Here is a 27777-nt window from a genome sequence, read left to right as displayed (position 1 = left end):
AATACAATAAAACAATCAACTGACTATGTCAAGTTCCAATACATAGATATGGGTCAGATTTATATCAATTTCAGTCTCAATTGTGAAAAAAAATTTAGGGCAATAGTATATTTTCTTAGAGCCTATTGTTTCCAAGTACTTTTTGAATCACCCATTTAGTAATTAAAGCACAAATTACTTCATTACCTCCAGAAGTTAATACTGCTGATCAAGTTTGAGAAACAGAATGTACAGAAACACAACTGAATTCTAATACTTAAAAAAAATTCTATAACTTAGACTAGCCTCCATTATTATGAGAAATAAGATATTATAGTTACATCATAACACTAACTTGAACCTCATCAGAGCAATGTAATATGTAAAATTACTCTTAAAAAAAGTCATTTGAGTACTAAGAAATGATGATCATGCATCTATGTGATGATGTTAAGAATTAATGATTGCATGTGTAGAATGGTATGATCTCTAAATGTTGGGTTAATTTCTTTTTTTCCGTTAATTAAAAAAAAAAAAAAAAGAGAAGGGATAATTGGAGATGAAGGGATACAGACTGTACAACGGGACTGGATATAAAAACTCAGAAATGGACAGCACAATACTACCCAATTGTAATGCAATTATGTTAAAACACTGAATGAAGCTGCATGTGAGGTATAGGTTTTTTGTTTTTGTTTTTTTTGTTTTTTTCTTTCTATTATTGTTTTAATTCTTATTCTGTTGTCTTTTTATTTCTTTTTCTAAATCGATGCAAATGTACTAAGAAATGATGAATATGCAACTATGTGATGTTATTAAGAATTACTGATTGTACATGTAGATTGGAATGATTTCTAATTGTTTTGTTAATTCTTTTTTTAATTAATTAAAAAAAAAAAAAAGAAAAAAAAAAAAAAAAAAAAAAAAGTCATTTGAGGGCAGGCCACAGTGGCTCAGCAGGCAGAGTTCTTGCCTGCCATGCTGGAGACCTGGGTTTGCTTCCCGGTGCTTGTCCATGTAGGGGGAAAAAAAAGCCATTTGATCAAAAGGCTGAGCCCCTCAATCATGCAGTTCACCCCTATGAAACTTCTTCCTGCAAAGAAGATGCTAAGCTTACTTAAAATTAGGCCTAAGAGTCATCCCCAGAGAACCTCTTTCGTTGCCCAGATGTTGCTTCTTTCTACTAAGCCAATGTGGCAAGTGAACTCACTGCCTCAATCCACCCCTCACAGGGGCGTATATCTCCCTGGCAATGTAGGACAGAATTCCTAGGTTGACCTGGGACCAGCATCAGAGAATTGAGAAAGCCTTCTTGACCAAAAGGGGGAAAAGATAAATGAGACAAAATAAAGTTTCAGTGGCTGAGAGATTTCAGAGTCAAGAGGTTATCCTGGAGGTTATTCTTATGTATTATATAGATATTCCTTTTAGTTTATGGTGTATTGGAGTGGCTGGAGGGAAGTTCCTGAAACTGTTGAGCTGTGTTCCAGTAGCCTTGATTCTTAAAGATGACTGTACAACAATACAGTTTTTACAATGCGATTGTGTCATTGTGAAAAATATGGGTCTGATGCTACTTTTATCTATGGTATGGACAGATGAGTAAAAAAATAAGGACAAAAATAAATAGTGGGGGGAAGAGGTAAAATAAATCGGGTAAATTGAAATATTAGTGGTCAATGAGAGGGAGAGGTGAGGGGTATGAGATGTTATGAGTTTTTTTTTTTTTTCTGGAGTGATGAAAATGATCATGGTAATAAATACACAAAACCATGTGATTATATTGTGAACCATGAGTGTACACCATGTATGGACTGTATGTGTGTGAAGATTTCTCAATAAAAGTATTTTTTTTAAAAAGCCATTTGAATGATATCAGTGTTATTTAGGGGTTATAAACTTGTCCCTGAATATTTAATTGAGCCCCTAAAATTAACCCTAAAAAATCAAATCATGAGAGTATCTATTTTAAAGAAAATCTAATATATGTTATTAAATACATATATCTGAGAAGGAATTGAAAAAGGACCATGGAACTGTGTATACTATTTCCATGTGATTCAAATAGCTCTGATGCAACCTTTAAATTAAAACCTATCCTATGCACATTACAGTGTACAGCTGCAAAGGGATGCCACACAACACAGAGTCAGCTAGAAATGGTGCAACCCTTATTGTAATAACTCAGGAAGGTAAATGTAAAATGTCCTTTATTGGTGAGTTTCTTAGGACTGCCATAACAAAGTACCACAAACCGCACAGTTTAAAACAACAGAAATTTATTCTCTCTCAGTTCTGGTGTCCAAAAGTCAGAAAACTAGGTGATAGCAGGGCAATGCTACCTCCAAAGTCTCTAGAGAAGAATCTGTTCCATGCCACTCTCAGCTTCTCAAGGTTGCCAGCAATCCTTGGTGTTCCTTGCTTGTGGACAGAGTATTCCAATCTCTGCCTTCACAGTCATATGATGTTCTTCCCATGTGTCTGTGTCTTCACATGGCTTTCTTTCCCATGGCTCTGAGTCTCTGTGTCCAAATTTCCCTCTTTTTTTAAGACCACCAATCATATTGGGTCTGAGGGACCACCCTACCTAGTATGATCTCATCTTAACTTAGTTACATCTACAAAGATCCTATTTCCAAATAAGATCATGTTCATAGGTTCCAGGTGTACAAGTATTTGCAGGGGACAATATTCAACCCAATACATTAGGTAAACTTTTCCGCTCAAGCTGACCATGTACAATTATAGTGAAGGAGCTCAGCTGTGTTTCCCTTCTTCTTCCCTTCCAGATTTCAACCCTTCAACAATTCTCTCTCCTTTCTTCATCCTAAGTAAATGACTTCTAGTAAGACCGTCTAGGAATGGCCTCATAGAGCAGTACCATTCAAATCAAAGTGATCTCTGTAAAAGGAATATTTGAATTTTCAAATATTATCTTCCAGGTTTAAATAAATGTTAACATTCTTGCATTTTATAATCAGCCATCCACTTGTCAAAATGTGGATGCAACATATGCTATGTGGAGAGCACTGGGCTAGGGAAAGCTTACCCTAGCACTACTGTCTTCCTATCACCTATTCTGCAGTTTGCTCTCAAGCAGTTTCTCAAGTAGAAGGACAGAATAGACAAAAATAAAGTAACATCCAATTTTATTGGGACTGTAAGACCTCTGATTTAATACAATTTAATCTAATGTTTTTCAGATTTGTCTCAGATGATTTTCTGTTATGGGTTATGAAATGTTAGCAATTTTAGTTTTGTTTTCATAGTAACTAAGCATTTCAATAAACGACAAAAAAAATGAGTAATAAGCAATAAGTTATACATATGACTTCTCTAAACCACTCCAGAAATAAATGCATGTAGTGAAAAAATGCAGATCTTAAAACAAGCCAAATAAAGACATAAAGAGATTGCCTCGAGTGCCTCTCTCCAAATGGTCTTTCAGTATAGATGATCTTCAATTACAAGCAATCTGTGTAACATATTCTTCCAATAAATTCTAAGCACTTTACCATCTAGTAAACAGCTATAACGCATAACTTAAAAACTTATTCTAAATAAACTGTTTCATTACTCCTTTCAAATAAAATAAAAGTTTTCCCAAATCACTTAGAGGATTTTTAGAATACATCAGATGACATCACTAGATTCTCATGGGGGACAAAGTAGGAACAAATGAGCCATATAAACTGAGTTAGGATTATATATCTACTTAAACACACTTTACAATCCATCTATTATTGTGATTCTTTGATGTTAGTCACCAAATATTAACTCAGAAAGTGTGATTTTTCCCTTTTAACAATAAAATTGCTATTTTAAATGTCTTAACTTAAAAAATAGGTCCAACATTATGTTCATGCAAACAACATCTTCATAGAACCAAGTACAAATTCAACTCAACTTACCACTTTTTTAAAGTCTTCTTCTGCTTCATCAAGTTTTCCTTGTTTGAGTAATAAGTGACCTCTCTGTAATCTTGCCTACCAAAAAAAAGAGGATGTCCTGAGTACTATGCATTTCTAAATTTTCACTAAGAACATAGAATAAAACAAAGTAACTTAAGGCATATTGATGAAATATTTATTTTTCAATGCCTATTGGTTGACTTTACACTATGAGAACTCTTGAAACCAATAAATGTGTATAACTTTTTTGACAATATGTTCTTATAAAAATATTTTTGATATAATCAAGAAAATTGAAAACATATGTCCACACAAAACTTTTAAACAAATTTTCATAGAATTATTCACAATAGCCAAAGAGTAGAAGAAACCCAAGTGTCCATCAACTGATAAAATATGTATCAATACAATGGAATACTATTCAGCTATGAAAAGGAATAAAATACTAACACATTCTACAATATTGATGCATCTTGAAAACATTATGCTAAGTGAAAGAAGCTAAACACAAAAGTCCACATATGACTCCACTCACATGAAATAACACAAACAGGCAAATCCCCTCAGACAGAAAGTAGAGTAGTGAATTTTAGGGGCCAAAAGGAGTAGGAATTAGGGCAGGATTGCTAACAGGATGAGAGTTTCTTTTTGGAGTGATGAAAATGTTCTAGAATTAATTACAATGGTTGCACAATCTTCTGAATATACTAATGATCACTGAATTGTTCAATTTAAAAGGTTGAATTTATGTAAGATATATCTTAATGTAAAAGATACTTTTGCCATCACAAGAACTTTTCAGCACTACAATAAAATTGTGTAATCTGGGACTTAATCAATCAAAGCTCCAGAAATGTTTGGTTTTTTAACTCTCAATGCAGATATTTAACCTACTATAACCAGAATAACAATGTCTCTTTCCTTTTAACATGCATTAGTTTCTTCCCCCTTCAACTCTGAGTATTCTTACATAATCTCATTTTTTCCAAGAATACCAATTCTCTAATGACCTATATCTACCATAAAATAGATACCATGTCAGTATTCTACTAAAACTTATGACTTTTACAATCCATAAAATATCTCTAATCCCGTATTAAATGCTTGATCACATAAAATACAAGATTAAAACCAACTAGGTAAGAGCTACCCTAACACTTGGGAATTCCTTCTTAAAATAATAGTAACATTTAAAATCAAACACTTACCCATATCAAATCAGTTCTCTCAATCTTTTTTGGAATATGGCAAAATATAAATAATAAATTAGCAAGCCAATTAATTTTTAAACCATCTAATTGGTTAATGGATTGTTAATTCTGCCTCTGAATGTGACTTAACTGTTGCCTCCTGTTTTAGTTTGCTAGCTGCTGGAATGCAATACACCTGAGACAGATTGGCTTCAATAAAATTTATTTAGTTAATGTATAGTTCTTCAGAGGAAAGGCAGCTAACTTTCAACTGAGATTCTTTCTTACATGGGAAGGCATAGGGCAATCTCTGCTGGCCTTCTTTCCAGACCTCTAGATTCCAACACCTTTCTCCGGGGTGATTGCTTTCTGCATCTCCAAAGGCCTGGGTTGAGCTGAAAGTGCTGAGATGAGGTATGCTGAGCTGCTTGGGCTGTACTACATTGAGCTCTCTCATTTAAGCATTGATGTTGAATAATCAAACATCATTCATTGCAGCAGGCATGCCTCCTAGCCAACTGCAGATGTAATCAGCAACAGATGAGGTTCACATGCCACTGGCTCATGTTCACATGCAACAGAACTAGGCACTTTCATTTGGCCAAGATGAATCTAACTACCACACCTCCTCATAAGCGCCCTGTGCGAACCTCTATCACAACACTTACAGTCCTGTCAATTCTGGGTGTAAATTCCTCTACCTCTGGAGCTTATATGTTGGTTCCAGGGAAGGACCCCATCTAATTCAGCACTGTATCCTCATCACATGTCCCAGTTTGCAAGTAATATGTGTCCCAGAAAAGGCAAGTTTCTATCCTAATTCCATCCTGTGGAGGCAGCTGTTTCTTTTAATACTGATTTAATAATGTAGGCTGGAACCGTTTGATTAGATTATTTCAATGGTGATGTGGCTGCCCAATTGTGGGTGTTAACCTGTGATTAGATGGAAATATGACTCCACCCATTCCAGGTGGGTCTTGATTAGGTTACCAGAATTCTTTAAAAGAGGGAACATTCTAGAAAAACCTCAGAAACAACACAGCTTAGAGAAACAACAGAAGCTCAGAACTGACAGAAACTTTACAGAAGAGCTGACACAGACACAGACACATGGAGAACAAAGACATGGATGTGTGGAAATACTTGGAGCCCAGTAGACATTGCCATCAAATGTTAAGCAAGCCAGAACCTGGAGAGAGCCAAGGGAAGCCAAGAAATGAAAGCCAGTCCTGGAGAAATAAAGTGAGAAACTCCCACAGGAAGAGAGGCTGAAAGCAATGGAACCCAGGAACAAGAGACCAGCAGATGCCAGCCACATGACTACCCAGCTGACAGAGGTGTTACTGACCCATTGGCCTTCCTTGAGTGAAGGTAACCTCTTGTTGGTGCCTTAATTTGGACACTCACTTCCTTAGAACTGTAAACTTGTAACTTATCAAATTCTCCTTTTTTGATGGTCTGGCTCTGGCACCATGGGATCAACAATGCCATCCTGACCAAAAGGGGAAAAGAAGTATAACAAACACTTTGGCTGAGAGAGTTCAAATATTGAGAGGCTACTCTGGAGGTCACTATTATGTAAGTTTCACTTAGACATTATTACCTACCATAACTTCCCAAACCCCAATCAAAAGCATTCCTGCCAATCTTAAAGAATATCTTGGGCATTATATAAGATTCTACAAAGATTCCATGCACTAGGGGAACTTTCTAGAAACCAACAATCTCCTAATGGGTCCCTGGATCAGGTAAGTCTTGAAATGCAGAAGGGCCAACCTCTCAAGAACATCAACTAGATCCATCCCCCTATCCCATATTATTGACAGCTGCTTCCAACATGAAAAAGTTAGAATGGGCATAGCCCAAATACCCCTAAAGAGTGGAAGAAAGATCAAAAGTGATGGTGAAGTTATACAGAGACTGCAGGATTTAACAAATGATATGACCACTGAATCTTTATATTGATATTCCTTTTAGTTTTCAGTATCTTAAAGCAGCTAGAAGTAAAACCTAAAATTGTGGAAATGTAACCCATACCAAACTCTGAAATCTGTTCTACAACTAATTGTTGTGACGTGCTTTGAAATTTATTAATTATTTGTATATATGTTATTTTTTACAAAAAAGGAAAAATAATTTCTTCTAGCCTCCAGTGTTCTGGAGCAGCCAGAGGGAAAAACCTGAAATAATGAAATGATAACCCATAATAAACTCTGAAATCTGTTCTGTAACTACTTGTTGAAGTATACTTTGAAAATCATTGCTTTTTCTTTCTTTTCTTTGGATATATGTTATATTTAACAATACAAAATATTTTTTTAAAAATCCCCTCTTTAAAGTCATTCCTGCAACTTGCAAACTAACACATCACACAAACCTACTGTTTAAGTGAAAAATGCTCTCTTTTTTATTCTTATTGCTAGAACCTTAATTGAAACTGTTGTCAGTCATATGACATTCTTTTAATTCAAAAGCTTCTTAATCAACTCGTTTCTCAGCCTCACAGTTTGCCCTATATTCCATCCTCCACAGATTTGTCTTTATAAACCCCAAAGTTAAAATCATTGCCAGCCTTCTAAAAATCACCTACTGAACCCAGTGTTTCTTTCACATAAACCTTTGATTCCAAAGATACTGAATTTTTCTTCTCCCCAGTTCACCATATCAGAGTAGTTTTCTATATCCTTAACTGTGCCTAGCATGACAGTCATCACTTTAAGAAACAAATTACCTCCTCTAAGTTCCCTTAAGTTCACCTTTAAAGAAAGTTTAAATACACTTACTGCAGTGAAATCCATCTTCAACTCAATCACTTTAGTTAAATCAGGAAGTGCTGCTTTTGATTTGCCCATAGCTAAAAAGACAGTAGCTCTTCGATAGTAAGCAATATAGTTTTTAGGATCACCATCTGAAAATTAAAATAGTAAGTATTAACTCTTAGTAATTTATTCAAAAAACCAAATCACACTACCAGGATTAAAGTTTGCAATTCTATTAAGAAGGATACTATTAAGGAGAGAATGTCAATCAAATATGGGTGAAGTTGCCTAGCAACTGCAAATAAATCTAGAACGGGAGTCAGAAAACCATGACCCTTGGGTCAAATCCAACCTACAAACTTAAAAAGATGTTTTTCACATTTTTAAAGTGTTGCTCAAAAAAAAATAAAAGACACAGAATAACCTGCAACAGAGACTGTGTGACTGAAAAATCTAAAATATTTGGCCCTTCACAGAAAAAGTTTGCAAACCATTAGTCATGAATGTTGACTATATTCAAACTCCTTTTATAAGCAAGCAAAAGCAAATCTTTGTGTTTGTCTCTGCTGAAATTTTCTTAAGTGAAATACTGATTGAGAAAGTAGACTGTATTACAGATTACTGATTTTAGAAAATTACAGACTTAGAATTAAATTGACATATTGAATGTATATATCTTTGCCCCATCAAACAAACTCTATCTAAAATAAAAATACAAATCAAAAAGAAAACAAAAGGAGAATGGAAATGGGAGTAGACTAGAGATGTTAGGAATATTTCAAATAAGGAAAAGAGATGAAGCAGTTAGGTTTTAAGCGAACTACACTCTGCTCAGCATTCACTAAATGGAGGAAGTGGTGAATTTAATCAGCAGTAAACATCGTGCTACAGAACCCCAGAAAGGTTCAGAAATGGAGATATAGGCTCTAGGTTATAAGATGGAGTTGAAAAATATGGAGATTGGCTGAAAATCTAAATAAGAACTTAGACTTCTCCCCCTACCCGAGGTCCTCTCCTACATCTCTATATAAGACCAGGGTTTCCTGTCTGGAAAAGAGGAACCAGAGAGACTCCAGAAAGGAAGATTCCAGGTATAGCTGAGAATAAGCATTAATATTCCAGAAGGTCTAACACTAAAGTATTTATGGGAAAAGAGTCATAAAATATACAACTTATTCTCAAATGGTTCCGAAAAAAATTTATATATTACGTATATATGCATACAGTGGAATCAAATGGATCAAATGTGAAGAGATGGATCTGCGTGAAGAGTATATAGTTATTATTTGTACTGTTCTTATACATGCAAATATTAAGTCATAAGTTATTTCCAGCACATTCAGTCATTCTTCCACATAAAATTAGCAATGACATTGTCAAAAACAAGTGGTGCTGATATTGAACTCTGAATGAATTTCTTTCAAGTAATTGCCAAGAAGGCATCTAAAGTAAAAACTGAATTGGACTTCTATTTGAGAAAAAACACCTGACTATTCTAGTTCATGCAGAAAACCTCTAAAGAGGATTATGTATGACGATGCCTTAGTATTAAATATTTTATTGTTAACTACAGGAAAAATGTCTCTATATAACATTTTGGGGATATTCATTTCATTTATTTTACCATTCACTTTTTAGGTATTTTTGAGATATCAAATGGGATTGGTAACCCAATTTATAACACTGAACCTACAAAAATAAGAAAACATATGACAATTGCTCAACATATGAACCAAGAATCAATTAGTTTAGAGGAATGGGAACACATGCATATAACAATTCAAAACAGTATTCCTTTTTTATTCCATCTTAAAGTACCAAACAATTCCTAGAAGTGGAATCATTCATACATCATTGTTCATGAAGTAGCAACTGAACAAGAACTCACTTAAGAAATCCATGCTTTATTTTTTACAGTACAAGATTGAGTAATCTTCAAAATAATCACATTTCCTACTGTCCATCCAATATACAATACAGTTCATTATTTAAACATGACAATTTATTACAAACTTACATATAGAAATATAGGATTTCTTTCTTTTTTTTCTTTTACATGGGCAGGCACTGGAAATCGAACCCGGATCTCCTGCATGGCAGGCAAGAATTCTGACCACTGAGCCACCATCACCCTGCCCCGGATTTCACTTTAAAACACATCAATCAATTCATACAAGTTTGTTAAAAATTTGATAAATCCAGGATATGGATGCTAAGAGTCCTAAAACTATCATTTCAAATATGAGAAAAATAGCCCTAATAAAGGAAATGACTACTCTCTAGAGAGAATACATCAGAAAGTCAACTACAAATGAGGTTGTAAACTTGTAGTACTGGGAGGCAAAGGGAACAATATCCTTCCTGAGATACAGAATACTTTTCATTCTTGCTCCTGACTAACCCAGCTCTACCTCTTCTTTTACTCAAATATTAGATCAGCACCTACCACAGATTAAAAATAAGATAGTACCTATCCTCAAGAGATTCACAATCTTTTGACCTAGGACATGACCTTTGGAAAGTCAATGGAGGACTCTACTTCATTCTGTCTAAATGTGAACAGTAGTATTATGTCCGTTCCCACTTCAGAAATGAGGCTCAACTGAAATGAGAACAACCATGATATGTTTACATGACAAATAAATGTAGACAGGATTTTGATTTCTGATTTCGCAAAACTATGTGATACTGTTTTCTCACCATTTAAATGGAGAAACCTATCATTTGAGATATGCACACTATTTAATCTATCACTTTAGACATGTGTTCATTCCAGAGACATCTAAGATATTCTAAGGTCTATGAAGACCTTAGAAAGAAATGAAATCACATGTTAGATTCATTATCTTCTTAATACCAGATGGTAGGAATGAGGAGCAAGTAATGTTCCATACCTGCATCATAGTTTTCTCTAATGATAAATCACTAGACAAAGCTTGTGTCTGACTACTTCAAGACAAAGAAATAGATGCATGCATTTCAGAAGGCTATTCAGATCTGACACCCGACACTTCATTAAATCATACTGTTTCCAAAAGATCAAGAATATTTCCCAATCACTTAGTTTCCAATCTTAAAACTTCTGCCAAGAAATATTTATATATAAGAATTTTTTTAAAAAGCAGTGACATCTGTAGCACATTTATGTATGCTGCTATTGAGTTTTAATATATAAACTGTAATCACAAAACATAATGTGCTCAAAGAGCAATTTTTCATAAAATATAAGAAAAGGTATCACAGCCATAAATAATGTCAACTGTAGCATTAGAATAAAAAATGATGCATTAACTTACATCACTACCAAATTCTATTACAAATCTTAACATCAATTTCCTAATCACAGAAGCTAAAGAAATAAAGCACATCACTAAAATTTGGAAGTTAGTAGGTATAAACCTTTTTTTCTTTTTTTTTTTGCATGGGCAGGCAGGCACTGGGAATCCAACCCTGGTCTCTGGCATGCCAGGTGAGAACTCTGCCTGCTGAGCCACCATAGCCCGCTCGGTAAGTATAAACAGTTTAATGAATACTTTTTATGTAGTCATAGTCTAAAGCAATGTATTAAAACATGGATGTTATTTTAGCACAAAGGATCAGCACTAATGAGAGCTTCCATCTTAAAACAGCACAACTATATGATCTACAGCAGTCAGTACACCACAACTTGTTACTTTAGAACTAGGAGACCTAGAAACCTGGGGTATAGTACTGACTCTCACTGGGTTGTCTAGAGGAATTAACACGGCTATACTAAATATTCAACTTTTGCCAAATAAGCAGCTACAGTTCTTTCCGAAAGACATATATCTCACAGGCCATGACACCATACCATCCTATAACCACCTACAATTTAAAGTTTCTATAGTTCATTATGAACAATCAGTGTTTTACATAAACTAAAAGGGCAAATATATGCAAATTACACAGGTCATCCTCAGAAATTATGATGCAGATCCTATTTGAGAATCACTGTTAGTTGACAAATTATGATGAACAAAATGACACTGCTATTTGAATTCAGAATGCACTACTAGTATTTCATCCTTCCTTTACTGAATTTCACAAATAAATTAACATGTTTCAGTTTTACTGATCTGATATTTTTACAAAGAATTTTGTGGAACAAAAATCTCAAGAATTCTTCTATTGTAGAACTGAAGCTGAAGAAAAATAGGCAGTCATTTTAAACAATATGCAATTGCCCTTACTGTTTCTTCTAAATGGAGACTAAAGAAAACAAACAATAAAATATAAAAAAGGAAGAAGGTGTAAGTTTCCATAAACATTCTTATGGTAAAAGGGAAGAATCAATATTTAGACATTTTCTAGATAGTAACTGAAAAATTTTAAATTACCATGTTGCAGCATGAAAGACAGTTTGAATCCCCAGAAAAAGCCTTAATAATTAAATGGTTATATTAAATGGTCACTAGTGGAAAACAATTTCTGCAAATTCTTGTGCCGAGTAATGATCACTTATCAAAGGAGAGCTGTATGTCAGGTTCTCCAGAGGAACAGAAACAAGAGGATATATGTATATATAACAGGCTTATTTTAAGGAATTGGCTCATATGATTGCAAGACTGGCAAATTCAAAATCCATAGGGCAAGCCAGTAGGCTGAAAACTGAGGCCGGAATTTATACCGCAGTCTAGAGGCAGAATTTCTTCTCCAGGAAACTGTAGTTTTTTTTCTAACAGCCTTGGATGAGGCCTACCTTTTTTACTTAACGTTAATTGATTGCAGATGTCATTCACATCTACAAAGGACCTTCACAGCAACATCTAGATTAGTTTTGACCAAAGAACTGACCACCATAGCCTAGCCAACCTGACACATAAAATTAATCATAAGAACTAATCACTTGCAAATTTTCTAAAAATGACCATGGTGATGAATACATAATTATGTGATAATACTGTGAGCCATAATTGTATACCATATATGGATTGTGTGTGTGCGAAGATTTTGCAATAAAAATACTAAAAAAAAGAACTAATCACTGAAGCAGCAAAAATCTTCCTAATAGAAGCTCCACATAGTTAAGAAAACCCTGTTGATGCTTATAAGATCAAGATGACAGAGTGAGCCACTCCACGGATCTGTCCCTGCACAGAAGTTTTAGGCAACAAATAAGAGCTAGTAGAACTATCTTTCTCAAAACATCAAAACCATTAAGAGGTCGCAGCAACAAGGCAAGTGCCAAATCAAGAAAAAAGTCACGCTGGCCAAAATGGGGAAAAGAAGTGTAACAAAATAAGGTATCAGTGGCTGAGGGAGCTCAGATAAAGTTGAAAAGCTACATGGGAGGTCACTCTTATGCATGCCTCAGTTAGACATTGCAACCTATCATAACTTGTCAAACCCCAACCAAAACCATTCTTGCTGATTCTAAAGAATAACTAGGGCATTATATAAGATTCTATAAAGGTTACATGCACTAGGGTAACTTTCCAGAAACCCTTTTCCAGATGGGTCCCTGGACCAGATGGGTGCTGAAATGCAGAGGGGCCAGTCCCTCTAGAACATCAACTAGTTCCATTCCCCTATTCCATATTATCGACAGCCCCTTCCAATATGAAAAAGTTAGAAGCATAGCCCAGAGACCCCAAAAGAGTGGGGAAAAAGATCAAAGGTGATGGTGAAGTTATACAGAGAAGGTAGGGTTTAGCAAACGAGTATGATTGCTGAATCATTACTTGACATTTCTTTTAGTCTCTAGTATCTTAGAGCAGCTAGAAATAAAAAACTAAAATTGTGGAATTGTAACCCATACCAAACTCAGAAATCTGCTCTACAGCTAATTGTTGCAATGTACTTTGAAATCTATTGCTTTTATGAATGTATATTATTTAAAGAAAAGGGGTATAACAGAGAAGATAGGATTTAACAAATGAGTATGACTGCTGAATCATTATATTGATATTTCTGTTGCTTTCCAGTGTTTTGGAGCAGTTAGAAGAAAAAAACAAAAAATCGTGGAACTGTAATCCATACCAAACTTTAAAATTTGTTCTATAACTACTTGTTAAAATGTACTTGGAAAGTTATCGTTTTTCTGTATATATGCTATTTTTCACAATTTAAAAAAATGTAAAAAAAAAAAACAAAAAACATCCAAAACCATAGCACCTTATGGGGCCCCGGATGGCCCCTCCCCCATTTCCTTACCAACTCTGCGCAGAGCCGGCCCAAGCTCCTAGTGAGGGTCCCTGGCCCTGACTCCAGAGGGAGAAGAATAACCTGCATGTATGTACAAAAAGCACCTAAGTTTGGCCTAGTCTGTCTGGTGGCAGTCTGAAAAATTGAACCAGATACTTGTCACAGGCTCTCCTAAAACTTGTGCTACATATACATGACAGATCACAGAGCTCCCAGCTCTCCTAAAGAACACTGGAGAAGAAAGGTTAAATTGCAGCTGCCTTCGCAAAAATTTGCTGGCTGGAGTACATATTGTTCAGTATCCTGGACTATGAACGTTTCACTAATACTGAAGAAGAAATGAACTGCAGCATCCCCCAAGGGCATCAAAGTAATTATTATATTGATGACCCTAAGTCAACAAGAAAATTAAACTATATTCAGTGAAATCTATTTAAGAAGGCAGAAAAGACAGTGAAAAAATTTCTGTCAAAATCATCTTTAATGATTAAAAGAACATGGTGAGGGCTGGGGCCAAGAAGGTGGCTTAGTGAGGTGTGGGATTTAGTTCCTCCTCCAGAGCAGCTAGTAAATAGTCAGGAACAGTACAGAACAACTGCTGGGACCACGTCAGTGACCGGACACACAACATACCCCAGTCTGGAAAACTGGACCGGCTACAAGACCATCTAGAACCATGAGTTCTCCAAGCCACAGTGGCTCCCCTCCCCCACAGGCTGCTTCCCAGAGAGGATAGGAAAGAGACTTTACCAGCAGCAGGGGCTGAGCACAACCAAGCTCCAATTGTGGAATTAATTAACAAATTTTGACTATTAAAAATAGGCCTCCACCAAGTTGAATTCTTGATATTCTCACAAACAGTGCATACAACCAAAGCTATAGGTTGAGCCCCCAATCTTGGGGTTTGTTCATATGAAACTTAACCCCACAAAAGATAGGTCAAGCCTACTTAAAATCAGGCCTAAGAGTCACCCCCAAGAGAACCTCTTTTGTTTCTCAGATGTGGTCTCTCTTTCCAGTCAACACAACAAACAAACTCACCACCCTCCCCGTCTACGTGGGACATGACTCCTAGGGGTGTGGGCCTTCCTGGCAATGTGGAACAGAAATCATAGAATAAGCTGAGACTCAGCATCAAGGGATTGAGGAAACCTCGACCAAAAGGGGGAAGAGTGAAATGAGACAAAAGAAAGTGTCAGTGGCTGAGAGATTCCAGAGTCGAGAGGTTATCCTGGAGGTTATTCTTACACATTAAATAGATATCACCTTGTTAGTCAAGCCGTAATGGAGAGGGTGGAGGGAACTGCCTGAAAATGTAGAGCTGTGTTCCAGTAGACATGTTTCTTGAAGATGATTGTGTAATCATATAGCTGTCACAATGTGACTGTGTGATTGTGAAAACCTTGTGTCTGATGCTCCTTTTATCTACCTTATCAACAGACAAGTAAAACACATGGAATAAAAATGAATAGTAGGGGGAACAGATGTTAAAATAAATTTAGATTGAAAAAAAAAAAAAATAGGCCCCCAGTTCAACTGAACCTCGAGTAAAAGCAGAGGTCACTGGTTTTAGCCCCAGCGCAGAGCGGGCATGCCTAATGGAAAAAGAAAAAAACAGGTTTTTTTGGATCAGATAGCACATACTACTTGAAAGGCCCTGAAGGAAAGGAGGGGGTACACTGGACCTACTGATACACAAAGCAACATACCAACTTAAGCTCTTGATTGGCAAGCCTGAGGAATGGAGGTAATGCTCTGAAAAGGATATTCCTTTTTCTTTTTTTCTGATTGTTTCTACATCTTGACAACTCTTTGGATACAGCTGCAGGGGTTCTCAAGCTCCAGCTGCCCCAGGTATAAGCAGAACCCAGCTTGTCTGAGTGTTTGTCTGGAGCCTGTAGCTTCCCCGGGAGAGGGGTGGGGCCCAGTCCAGCTCAGGTGGATTCCCACCCTCAAAGAATTCAGACCCCTGGGTCTGGAAAAGTGAAGCATTAAAGCCAGGATACAACCTCTCCTCCGTTTCAACCACTCCCACAGCAAGGAGAGTCTACTGAAGTTAAAGGTACCACATCATGTTATGCTGGTGGGACCGGCAGGCAGAAAAGAGCCACATACTGGGAAGGATAGGAAAAACAGCGAGTCCAGAGGCTTCATAGGAAAGCCTTTCAATCTGCTGGGTCTCACCCACAGGGAAAACTAATACAGGTGACTCTTTCACCCTGAGAAGAGGCCAGCTTGTTCTGGGAAAATCTGGCTGGGGTCAATACTACCTAAGCAGATCCTCCTAAGGAGGCAGGGAAAAGGCACCATACAGGCAGGGCAAGAAACAAGAAAACAAGAACTGAAAAATTCTACTCTGTTAAACAAAACCTAAGCTAGAGGTCTAGAGTAACCTGAACTGAATGTCAAAGAACAGATAGGCAACAAAGTCACCCATGAAGAAAATCCCTTGGTAAAAAAAGTGAAAACAATTAATTAATAAAGGCAATTAAATGCCTAGAAGCCAGCAAAAAATAAGGAATCATACTAGGAAAATTGAAGATATAGCCCAGTCAAAGGAACAAACCAACAATTCAAATGAGATACAGGAGTTGAAACAATTAATTAAGAATGTTTGAACAGACATGGAAAACCTCATCAAAAATCAAATCAATGAATTGAGGAAGGATATAAAGAAGGCAAGGAATGAACAAAAAGAAGAAATTGAAAGTCTGAAAAACAAATCAAAGAACTTATGGGAATGAAAGGCACAGTAGAAGAGATGAGAAAAAAAAATTCTAAATTTGTACATTTAGCCATTATCATTATACACTCTAGGCATTCCTAGATTATACCATCTCAGTCTTTATCGTCTATCTTTCCTTCTGATTTCACTTTGTGTCCCGGGCCTCCTCCCTCTATCATTCTCACATTAAGCTTCATTCAGTGTTCTAACATTATTGTATTACAGTTAAAATTACAGGTAGTATTGTGGTATCCATTTCTGAAAATTTACAATCAGTCCTGTTGTACAATCTGTTTCCCTTCAGCTCCAATTACCCAATATCTACCCAATTTCCATCTCCTGATGGTCTCTGTTACCAACTGAAATTCTCCAAGTTCATTCACCAATGTCAGTTCATATCAGTAAGCCCATTCAGTATCTGTCTTTTTGTTTCTGGCTAATCTCACTCAACATAATGTCCTTAAGGTCCATCCATGTTCTTAGATACTTCATAACTTTTTTCTGTCTTACAGCTGTATAATATTCCATTGTATGTATATACCACAGCTTGTTTAGCCTCCCATCTGTTGATGGACATTTTGGCATCTCTTGGCAACTGTAAATAATGTTGCTATAAGCATTGGTGTGCAAATGTCCATTTGTGTACTTGCCCTTATGTCCTCTGAGTAGATACCTAGCAATGGTATTGCCGAGTTATATGGCAATTCTATACTTAGCTTACTGAAGAACGACCAAACTGCATTCCACAGCAGTTGTACCATTTGACATTCCCACCAACAGTGGATAAGTATGCCTTTTTCTCCACTCCAGCACTTGTCATTTTCTGTTTTATGGATAATGGCTGTTCTGGTGGGTGTGAGATGATATCTCATTGTGGTTTGATTTGTATTTCCCTAATAGCCAGGGAAGTTTAGCATCTTTTCATGTGCCTTTGGGCCATTTGTATTTCCTTTTCTGAGAAATACCTGTTCAAGTCTTTTGCCCATTTTGTAATTGGGTTGTCTGTTTTTTTGCTGTTGAGTTGAACAGTCTCTTTGTATATTCTGGATACTAGACCTTGATCTGATACATTGTTTTCAAATATTGTCTCCCATTGTGTAGGCTGTCTTTTTACTTTCTTGATGAAGTTCTTTGATGCACAAAAGTGTTTAATTTTGAGGAGATCCCATTTCTTTCTTTCTTTCTTCAGTGCTCGTGCTTTGAGTGTAAGGTCTAGGAAACTGCCACCTATTATAAGATTTATAAGATATTTCCCTACAATTTTTTCTAACAGTTTTATGGTCTTAGATCTAATGTTTAGGTCTTTGATACATTTTGGGTTAATTTTTGTATAGGGTGTGAGATATGGATCATCTTTCATTCTTTTGCATATGGATATCCAGTTCTCTAGGCACCATTTATTGAAGAGACTGTTCTGTCCCAGGTGAGTTGGCTTGACTGCTTTATCAAAGATCAATTGTCCATAAATAAGAGGGTCTATAGCTGAACACTCTATTCTATTCTACTGTCTTTATGCCAGTATCATGCTGTTTTGACCACTGTAGTTTCATAATACTCCTCAAAGTCAGGTAGTGTGAATCCTACAACTTCATTTTTCTTTCTCAGGCATTTTTTAGCTATTCAGGGAACGCTGCCCTTCCAAATAAATCTGGTTATTCTTTTTTCTATTTCTGAAAAGTAAGTTTTTGGGATTTTAATTGATATTGCATTGAATTTGTATATTGATTTAGGTAGAATTGACATCTTAACTATATTTAATCTTCTAATATATGATTTATCTAAAGATAAATTATTCCTGTTACTTAGAGTAATAAATCTTAGTTACCTAGAAAATACTCTCATATTACAAATAGGTGCACAAAGTATTATGCATTTTTATTAGCCTATTTACCCAGAATCATGTTTATTTTAAATTTTACCATAAATAATGTTTATTTTAAATGTTATCAAAAAAGAGCTATAAATTACAATTCACTAATACTGTCAACAAGTATTTTCGATCTAAGATACAAACCTACTGCAGCATGAAACTGAGATAAAGCATCAGCTAGCTGTCCAGCTGCAAGTAATTTCTTCCCCAGTTCAAGATGTTTCTCAACATCTGCATTTACTCCACATTCAGCACCTAAAAACAAATTTAAAAAAATTAACTTTCCACAAGCCAAAATTCAATTCAAAGAAATAAAAAGTTAAAACCTAGTTATCTGAAGGAAGATGGCAGAGTAGGAAGAGCCAGCTGTCACTCACACCACCAAAACAACTACTGAACTATCTGAATTAACCACTTTGAAACTCAACAGTGTTAAGGGAACCCTGTGCAGCATGCACTGGGGAGTAGGAGGAAAAGGCTGGTAAACTGCAATAAAGACCAGGGAGTTTCCCCCTCCTGCAGTGGCTACCATCTCTAGATAGGCAATAGTGAGGACTGGAGGTCCAGCTCCTGGCTCAGATTTCTGGTGTCAGGGTGGGCATAAAGAATCAATTCTTCAAACTCAAGGGATGTGTGGTCCAATCAAAGATCTCTATGTTTGAACAGCTACTTCAGATCACTGAGGGCCTCCCCGCTCTGAGGGCAGTCACTGCTCTAACTCCTTGAGGCAAAGATGGCACAGGAATCTTTAAAAAGTAAGCTTTCTCAAAACTATGGAAAACAGCTAAAGGACTGCATTAACCTGCCAAGTTTATTACAAATGCTGAATTACAAAAGAGCAAGTACTGAATTAAGAAAAGGAAGTTATAAAAGCCAGAGAAACTCTAAGCCCAACTCTGCAAGTGAAATCATTGACTTCCATGACATCCAGGAGTGAAAAGTCTCCCTAGCAACGAGGGAGATGACTCCCAGGGATGAATCCAGACCTGGCACCGTGGGATCAACAATTACATCCTGACCAAAAGGGGTAAAAGAAGTGTAATTAATAAACTATCAGTGGCAGAGAGAGTTCAAACAGTAGAGAGGCTACTCTTAAGCAAGCTTCAGGTAGACCTTGCTACCTATCATAACCCGCTAACCCCCAACCAGGACCATTCCAGACAATCCTAAAGAACACCTGGGGCAATATATAAGATTGTGCAAGGGTTCCATGCACTAAAGTAACTTTTTAGAAACCTACAGCCTCCAGATGGGTCCCTGGTCCAGATGAATCCTGAAACCTAGCCCAGCCTCTCCAGAACATCAGAGAGTTCCATCTCCCTACCCCATATTGGTGACAGAGCCTTCCAATATCAAAAATTTAGCATTGCCATAGTCCAAACAGCCCTAAAGAGAGGTATGGAAAGATCAAAGGTGATGATGGAATTATACATAGAAGATAGGATTTAACAAATGAATATGAACACTGAATCATTAAATTGATATCTCTTTTAGTCTCCAGTATTTTAGAGCAGCTAGGAGTAAAAACCTAAAATCGTGAAATTGTAACCCACGTCAAAGTGTGAAGTATGTTCTACAACTAATTGTGGTGGTGTGCTTTGAAATTTATAGTTTTGTATATATGTTATTTTTCACAAACAAAAGAAGAAAAAATGTCGATTATGATGATAAAAAAGTATTTAAGCCCTCTAGCCTCCTATACTCTTGAGCAGCTAGAAGGAAAAATATGAGAGGATCATACAGTAGCCCATGACAAACTCTGGAATCTGTCCTGTAACCACTTGTTGAAGAGTGTTTTGAAAACTATTGCTTTTTTATTTATTTCTTTGCTTTGTATATATGTTATACTATACAATAAAAAAATAAACAAATAATAGGGGGAACAAAGGTTAAAATAAATGGAGTAGATTGAAATACTAGTAGTCAAGGAGAGGGAAGGGTAAGGGGTACGGAAGGTATGAGTTTTTTCTTTTTTATTTCTTTTGCTGGAGAGATACAAATGTTCAAAAAAATTATCATGGTGATGAGTGCACAACTATGCGATGATATTGTGAGTCACTAATTGTAACCATGTCAAGAATGTTTGCATGTTTGTTTGTCATTCACAATTAAAATATTGAAAAAAAAAAAAAAAAAAAGCAAGAGAATAAAGTCCTGGAGCCTTGCTGGCCCCTCTTCCAAAGCACAGGGTAGAGCCAGCTTGCCCTCCCATTGTAGATCCCTGGCCCTGTTCCACAAGAGGGCACAGAGGCCCCTGTGTGCATACTGGGATTCAGGACAGTCTTCCAATCTATCCAGAGGAAAACTGAGAGACTATGCTGAGGAATTATCTAGGGCTCCCTGTCCCAGAGTTTGTCCTGAGGGCAGAGAAAAAGCCTCATGCAGACACTTTTGACAGTGTGATAAACAATACTGAGCCAGTCTTGAGCAAAGGACTATTGGCATTAAGTCACACAAAAAAGCACCTAGGAGATGCAAAGAGAGGAGAGGAGGTGTTCACTCAAACTCCTGTGACCTATAAATGGAAATTCCTGGAGCCACTATTGAACACAAGTCCAAGAGAAGAAGCTCCTGGACCTGGTTCCATGTAGGCTCAGATAAGACAAAAGAACCTGCACTTTCCAAATGCCCCAGACGGATCCACTTGACAGAAGGGCTAAGTTCTGAAGGAGAGCACCAGCCGAAGCAGAGCCAAAGAGCATGAAAGTTATTTTTTGCCTTTGTTTTGATTAGCTCCTGGCAGAAAAAAAATCTGTCATTTACCTAAGATGAATACAAAATTAAGGGAAACCCCAGGGACTAAAGTCCAAGTTAATACTTAAAAATATTAAAATGTACAGAGTGCAACAAAAAAAATGACAAGGCAAACAAAGAAACAGGAAATGACAGCTCATCCAAAGGAACAAGATAAAAATCCAGAACTCCAACAATGAAGAGGACCACACTTTGTACACACCAGACAGAGACTTAAAAATAATGGTCCTCAATATGCTGAAGGAGATAAAGAAAAACATAGAGAAAGAATTAAGGAATATGAGGGAAACAATGAATGATCAATATAGGAATATTCCCAAAGAAATATTGGAATTGTAGAACACAAATAACTGAAATGATAAAGTCCCTAGATGGAATGCCTCGAGTGTATAATGATAGTGACTAAATGTACAAATTAAAAAATGTTTTTGCATGAGGAAGAACAAAGGAATGTCAATATTGCAGAGTACTGAAAATAGATGACAACTCATATTTGAAAATTATAACTTATGTGTGAGACCAAAGCAAAAAATGTTTATTTGGTACAAAAGTTATATTTTGACTAGTGCATTTCCTAGTATAATTTATGTGGACAATTTCATTGAACACCAGAGGTACATGCAACCTTGAGTAGGGCATGAGATTTTGAAGGCTTGTCCACAGTGATGCCCTAATAAATCCCAGAGTGATTTGAACAGTGAATAAAAAAGTACTTGCAGAGTCCCCTTGGGGGAATGGTGAGAAAGGAGGAAAATTCAACTTCCCCATGAGGACAATTCCTGATATTCTCACAAGCAGTGGGGACAACCAAAGCAATAGTCCGAGCTCTCAATCTTGGGGCTCATTCATATGAAATTTATCCTTGCCAAGGATAGGCTAATCCTACTTACCTAAGAGTCATCCCCAGAGAATCTCTTTTTTTGCTCAGATGTGGCTTCCCTCTCTCAGTCAGCACGACAAGCAAACTCACTGCCCTCCCCCTCTATACATGGGACATGACTTTCAGGGGTGTGTGCCTTCCTGACAATGTGGGACAGAAATTCTAGAGAGAGCTGGGACTCAGCATCAAGGGATTGAGAAAACTTACTCGACCAAAAGGGGGAACAGAGAAATGAGACAAAATGAAGTGTCATGTAATACACCATATCAACAAATGAGGGCAGAAAAATCACATGATCATCTCAATTGATGCAGAGAAGGCATTTGACAAGATTCAACATCCTTTCCTGTTGAAAACACTTCAAAAGATAGGAATACAAGGGAACTTCCTTAAAATGATAGAGGGAATATATGAAAAACCCACAGCTAATATCATCCTCAATGGGGAAAAATTGAAAACTTTCCCCCTAAGATCAGGAACAAGACAAGGATGTCCACTATCACCACTATTATTCAACATTGTGTTGGAGGTTCTAGCCAGAGCAATTAGACAAGAAAAAGAAATACAAGGCATCAAAATTGGAAAGGAAGAAGTAAAACTATCACTGTTTGCAGACGATATGATACTATACGTCGAAAACCCGGAAAAATCCACAACAAAACTACTAGAGCTAATAAATGAGTACAGCAAAGTAGCAGGTTACAAGATCAACATTCAAAAATCTGTAGCTTTTCTATACACTAGTAATGAACAAGCTGAGGGGGAAATCAAGAAACAAATCCCATTTACAATTGCAACTAAAAGAATAAAATACCTAGGAATAAATTTAACTAAAGAGACAAAAAAACCTATATAAAGTAAACTACAAAAAACTGTTAAAAGAAATCACAGAAGACCTAAATAGATGGAAGGGCATACTGTGTTCATGGATTGGAAGACTAAATATAGTTAAGATGTCAATCCTACCTAAATTGATTTACAGATTCAATGCAATACCAATCAAAATCCCAATAACTTATTTTTCAGAAATAGAAAAACCAATAAGCAAATTTATCTGGAAGGGCAGGGTGCCCCGAATTGCTAAAAACATCTTGAGGAAAAAAAACGAAGCTGGAGGTCTCACGCTGCCTGACTTTAAGGCATATTATGAAGCCACAGTGGTCAAAACAGCATGGTATTGGCATAAAGATAGATATATCGACCAATGGAATCGAATAGAGTGCTCAGATATAGACCCTCTCATTTATGGACATTTGATCTTTGATAAGGCAGTCAAGCCAACTCACCTGGGACAGAACAGTCTCTTCAATAAATGGTGCCTAGAGAACTGGATATCCATATGCAAAAGAATGAAAGAAGACCTGTATCTCACACCCTATACAAAAGTTAACTCAAAATGGATCAAAGATCTAAACATTAGGTCTAAGACCATAAAGCAGTTAGAGGAAAATGTTGGGAGATATCTTATGAAACTTACAATTGGAGGTGGTTTTATGGATCTTAAACCTAAAGCAAGAGCACTGAAGAAGGAAATAAATAAATGGGAGCTCCTCAAAATTAAACACTTTTGTGCATCAAAGAACTTCATCAAGAAAGTAAAAAGACAGCCTACACAATGGGAGACAATATTTGGAAATGACATATCAGATAAAGGTCTAGTATCCAGAATTTATAAAGAGATTGTTCAACTCAACAACAAAAAGACAGCCAATCCAATTACAAAATGGGAAAAAGACTTGAACAGACACCTATCAGAAGAGGAAATACAAATGGCCAAAAGGCACATGAAGAGATGCTCAATGTCCCTGGCCATTAGAGAAATGCAAATCAAAACCACAATGAGATATCATCTCACACCCACCAGAATGGCCATTATCAACAAAACAGAAAATGACAAGTGCTGGAGAGGATGCGGAGAAAGAGACACACTTATCCACTGTTGGTGGGAATGTCAAATGGTGCAACCACTGTGGAAGGCAGTTTGGCGGTTCCTCAAAAAGCTGAATATAGAATTGCCATATGACCCAGCAATACCATTGCTGGGTATGTACTCAAAGGACTTAAGGGCAAAGACACAGACGGACATTTGCACACCAATGTTTATAGCAGCGTTATTTACAATTGCAAAGAGATGGAAACAGCCAAAATGTCCATCAACAGACGAGTGGCTAAACAAACTGTGGTATATACATACGATAGAATATTATGCAGCTTTAAGGCAGGATAAACTTATGAAGCATGTAATAACATGGATGGACCTAGAGAACATTATGCTGAGTGAGTCTAGCCAAAAACTAAAAGACAAATACTGTATGGTCCCACTGATGTGAACTGACATTCGAGAATAAACTTGGAATATGTCATTGGTAACAGAGTCCAGCAGGAGTTAGAAACAGGGTAAGATAATGGGTAATTGGAGCTGAAGGGATATAGACTGTACAACAGGACTAGATACAAAAACTCAAAAATGGACAGCACAATAATACCTAATTGTAAAGTAATCATGTTAAAACACTGAATGAAGCTGCATCTGAGCTATAGGTTTTTTCTTTTTCTTTTTTTTTTTTTATCTGTCTGGATGTTTGTTTGTCTTTTTTTTTTTTTTACTATTATTATTACTTTTATTTTTTTTCTCTATATTAACATTCTATATCTTTTTCTGTTGTGTTGCTAGTTCTTCTAAACCGATGCAAATGCAATAAGAAACGATGATCATGCATCTATGTGATGATGTTAAGAATTACTGACTGCATATGTAGAATGGTATGATTTCTAAATGTTGGGTTAATTTCTTTTTTTTCCGTTAATTAATTAAAAAAATAAATAAATAAATAAATAAAGTGTCAATAGCCGAGAGATTTCAAACAGAGGCGAGAGGTTATCCTGGAGGTTATTCTTTACGCATTATATAGATATTCCATTTTTAGTTAAGGTATGATGAAGAGGCTGCAGCGAAGTGCCTGAAAATAAAGAGCTGTGTTCCAAGAGCTATGTTTCTTGATGATGATTGTATAATGATATAGCCTTCACAAACGTGACTGTGTGATCGTGAAAACCTTGTGTCTGATGCTCCTTTTATCTACCTTATGGACAGATGAGAAAAACATATGGATTAAAAATAAATAATAATAGGGGTAACAAATGTTGAAATAAATTTACTAGATTGAAATGCTAGTGATCAATGAGAGGGAGGGGTAAGGGGTATGGTATGTATGAATTTTTTTCTTTTTATTTCTTTCTCTGAATTGATGAAAATGTTCTAAGAAATTATCATGATGATGAATATACAACTATGTGATGATATTGTGAGTTATTGTTATTGATTATATACCAAAAATGGAATGATCATATGGTAAGAATGTTTGTGTCTGTATGTCGTTATGTTTTTAAAAAAAAGATCCCTAGATGGTTTCGATAGCAGAAGAGAGAATCACTGAACTCAAACACAAGACAAATGAAATGATTCAGGCTGTGGACCAGAGAGATAAAATGTAAAAGAACAGAGCCTAAAAGACCTATGGGACACCATCAAGAGTATTAATATGTGCACTACGGGAGCCCCAGAAGAAGAAGGAAAGAAAGGGGCAGCAGGAATATTCAAAGAAATAATGGGAGAAAATTTCCCAAATTTAACGCAAGACACCAATACGTGCATTCAAGGAGCCCAAAGAATCTGAAAAGATAAATTCAAAAACAACCATTCCCGGACACATTGTCCAAATGCCAAGAACAAGGAGAGAGTACTGAAAGCTGAAAAAGAAAAGCAATGAATTATGTACAAGGGAATTCTAGTAAGAGCATGTGCATTTGTCCTCAGAAATGATGGAGGCAAGAAGGCAGTGATAAGAAATATGTAAAGTATTTAAAGAAAACAATTGTCAACCAAGAATTTACATTTGGCAAACTTTCTACCAAAAATGAGGGAGCAATCAAGACATTCCCAGATAAACAAAAGCTAAGGCAGTACATCACCACTAGACCTGCCCAATAAACAATGCTAAAGGACGTTTTTCAGACTGAAAAGAAAGGAATATAGACAGTAGCATAAAGAAAGACCTCTGGTAAAGGTAATCATATAGGGAACTATATTTGCCAGTACTATTTTACCACATTGTTTGTTATGCAACTTTATTTCTTGCTTCATACATCATGCAAATGTATAAAAAACATGATAAATAGATGGTTTTGAACAATTAATGTACAAAGATATAACTTGTAAGAAGTACCACAACAAGGCAGAGTGACAGAGGGGTATAGGAACAGTGTACATGTATGGTATTAAAGATAAATTGAGATCAAAGCAAACACGATTCTTATAGGACATTAAATTTTAATCCCCCGGTAACAAAAAAATAAATCATGAAAATTACATTCAGAAAAAAATTAGAAAGATCTCAAAATTATATACTACAAAAAGCCAAATAAATATAGAAATATTAATGGGAGAGTCGAGGAACATAAAAACGTACAACACCTACAAACAAAAAAACAGCAAAACAGCAAGAAAAAATACTGCATTATCAGCAATTACTTTAAATGAATATGGATTAAACTCCTTAGTCAAGGCACAGATTGGAAGAAGGGATTAAAAACATGACTCAGTTATATGCTGTTTAAGAAAGACTTCAACTCAAAGACATAAGTAGCTGAAAGTGAAAGGATGGAAAAGAATGTATCATGAAAGCAGAAACTAATAGAAGGGTGGGTGGGGTAGCTAAACTAAAATCAGACAAAATAGACTTTAAATAAAAACTGTTATGAGGAAAGAAATCACAAAGAAAATTAGGAAATATCATGAGGCAAATGAAAATGAAAACAACAAATACATCAAAAACTTATGGGAGGCTACTTCTGGTAAGATGGCAGAGTAGAGGAGGCCAGGTCGCTCTGTTTCCGGGCAACAGCTACACACAAGACAGAAAAATGACTGGGACCGCAGACCCAGGGTGCAAGTGATCATGGAGGGTCTTCTGCCCTGTATAGGGGGTCCCTGGACAAAGTACCGAGAAAGTGGGATGGAGAGAACAGGGTGAACATGTTCGGTTATGACTATGCCTACCCCAGCCGCTGGCTTGGGACGATTTTTCCTTTGGCTTCATAGCTGGGAGTGCCCCTGGCAAACTTGGAAGATAGCAGATAAGTTTTTCCTGTGCATACACTTAACTTGGTCAAAGTAAAGTGCCTGCTCCCAGCCCTTGTGATGTGTTGCTGTAAGCGCCTGGTTTTTTCATGTTTTTGTTTTGTTTTGGCAAGGACTGGGGATGGGGGGGGGGGAGTCCTTCCCCAGGGAAGAGGGGCAGACATGGAGTGTGCCAATCTGACATCCAGCTGGGGAAAGAGATTTGTTTGGGCCTTGGTGTCGCTGTCCTTCCCCCACAGAGGCCTGAAGATCACAAGTGTGTGAAGCTGAAATGCCTAGTTCCGCAGCTTGGCCCAGGAGGAAATCTGGGGGCCACTAGATCCATGGGCCACACAGGAGGAGTATTCACAGAGGTGCGTGTTGTTCATCCCCCAGTCCCAGAGATGGCAGATTTTGCAGGTGCT

At 36.6% G+C, this 27777-nt stretch overlaps 1 protein-coding gene across 1 annotated transcript in view; it reads right to left on the bottom strand.

The window, feature by feature from the left end:
- The window catches only part of DNAJC3 (DnaJ heat shock protein family (Hsp40) member C3), a 116064-nt gene that overhangs the window by 61066 nt on the left and 27221 nt on the right, over positions 1-27777 (bottom strand). Inside the window, exons 2-4 of the mRNA XM_077158541.1 lie at positions 18744-18854; positions 7864-7988; positions 3891-3965 (exon numbers count right to left, since the gene is read on the bottom strand). Of these exons, the coding sequence (XP_077014656.1) occupies positions 3891-3965; positions 7864-7988; positions 18744-18854 (311 nt within the window). The remainder of the gene's footprint in view (positions 1-3890; positions 3966-7863; positions 7989-18743; positions 18855-27777) is intronic.

The sequence above is a fragment of the Tamandua tetradactyla genome, chromosome 4, assembly GCF_023851605.1.
Source record: "Tamandua tetradactyla isolate mTamTet1 chromosome 4, mTamTet1.pri, whole genome shotgun sequence".
Classification (NCBI taxonomy): domain Eukaryota; kingdom Metazoa; phylum Chordata; class Mammalia; order Pilosa; family Myrmecophagidae; genus Tamandua; species Tamandua tetradactyla.
The sequence above is the reverse complement of the archived record's forward strand: the minus strand, read 5'-3'. Positions and strand labels throughout refer to the sequence as shown.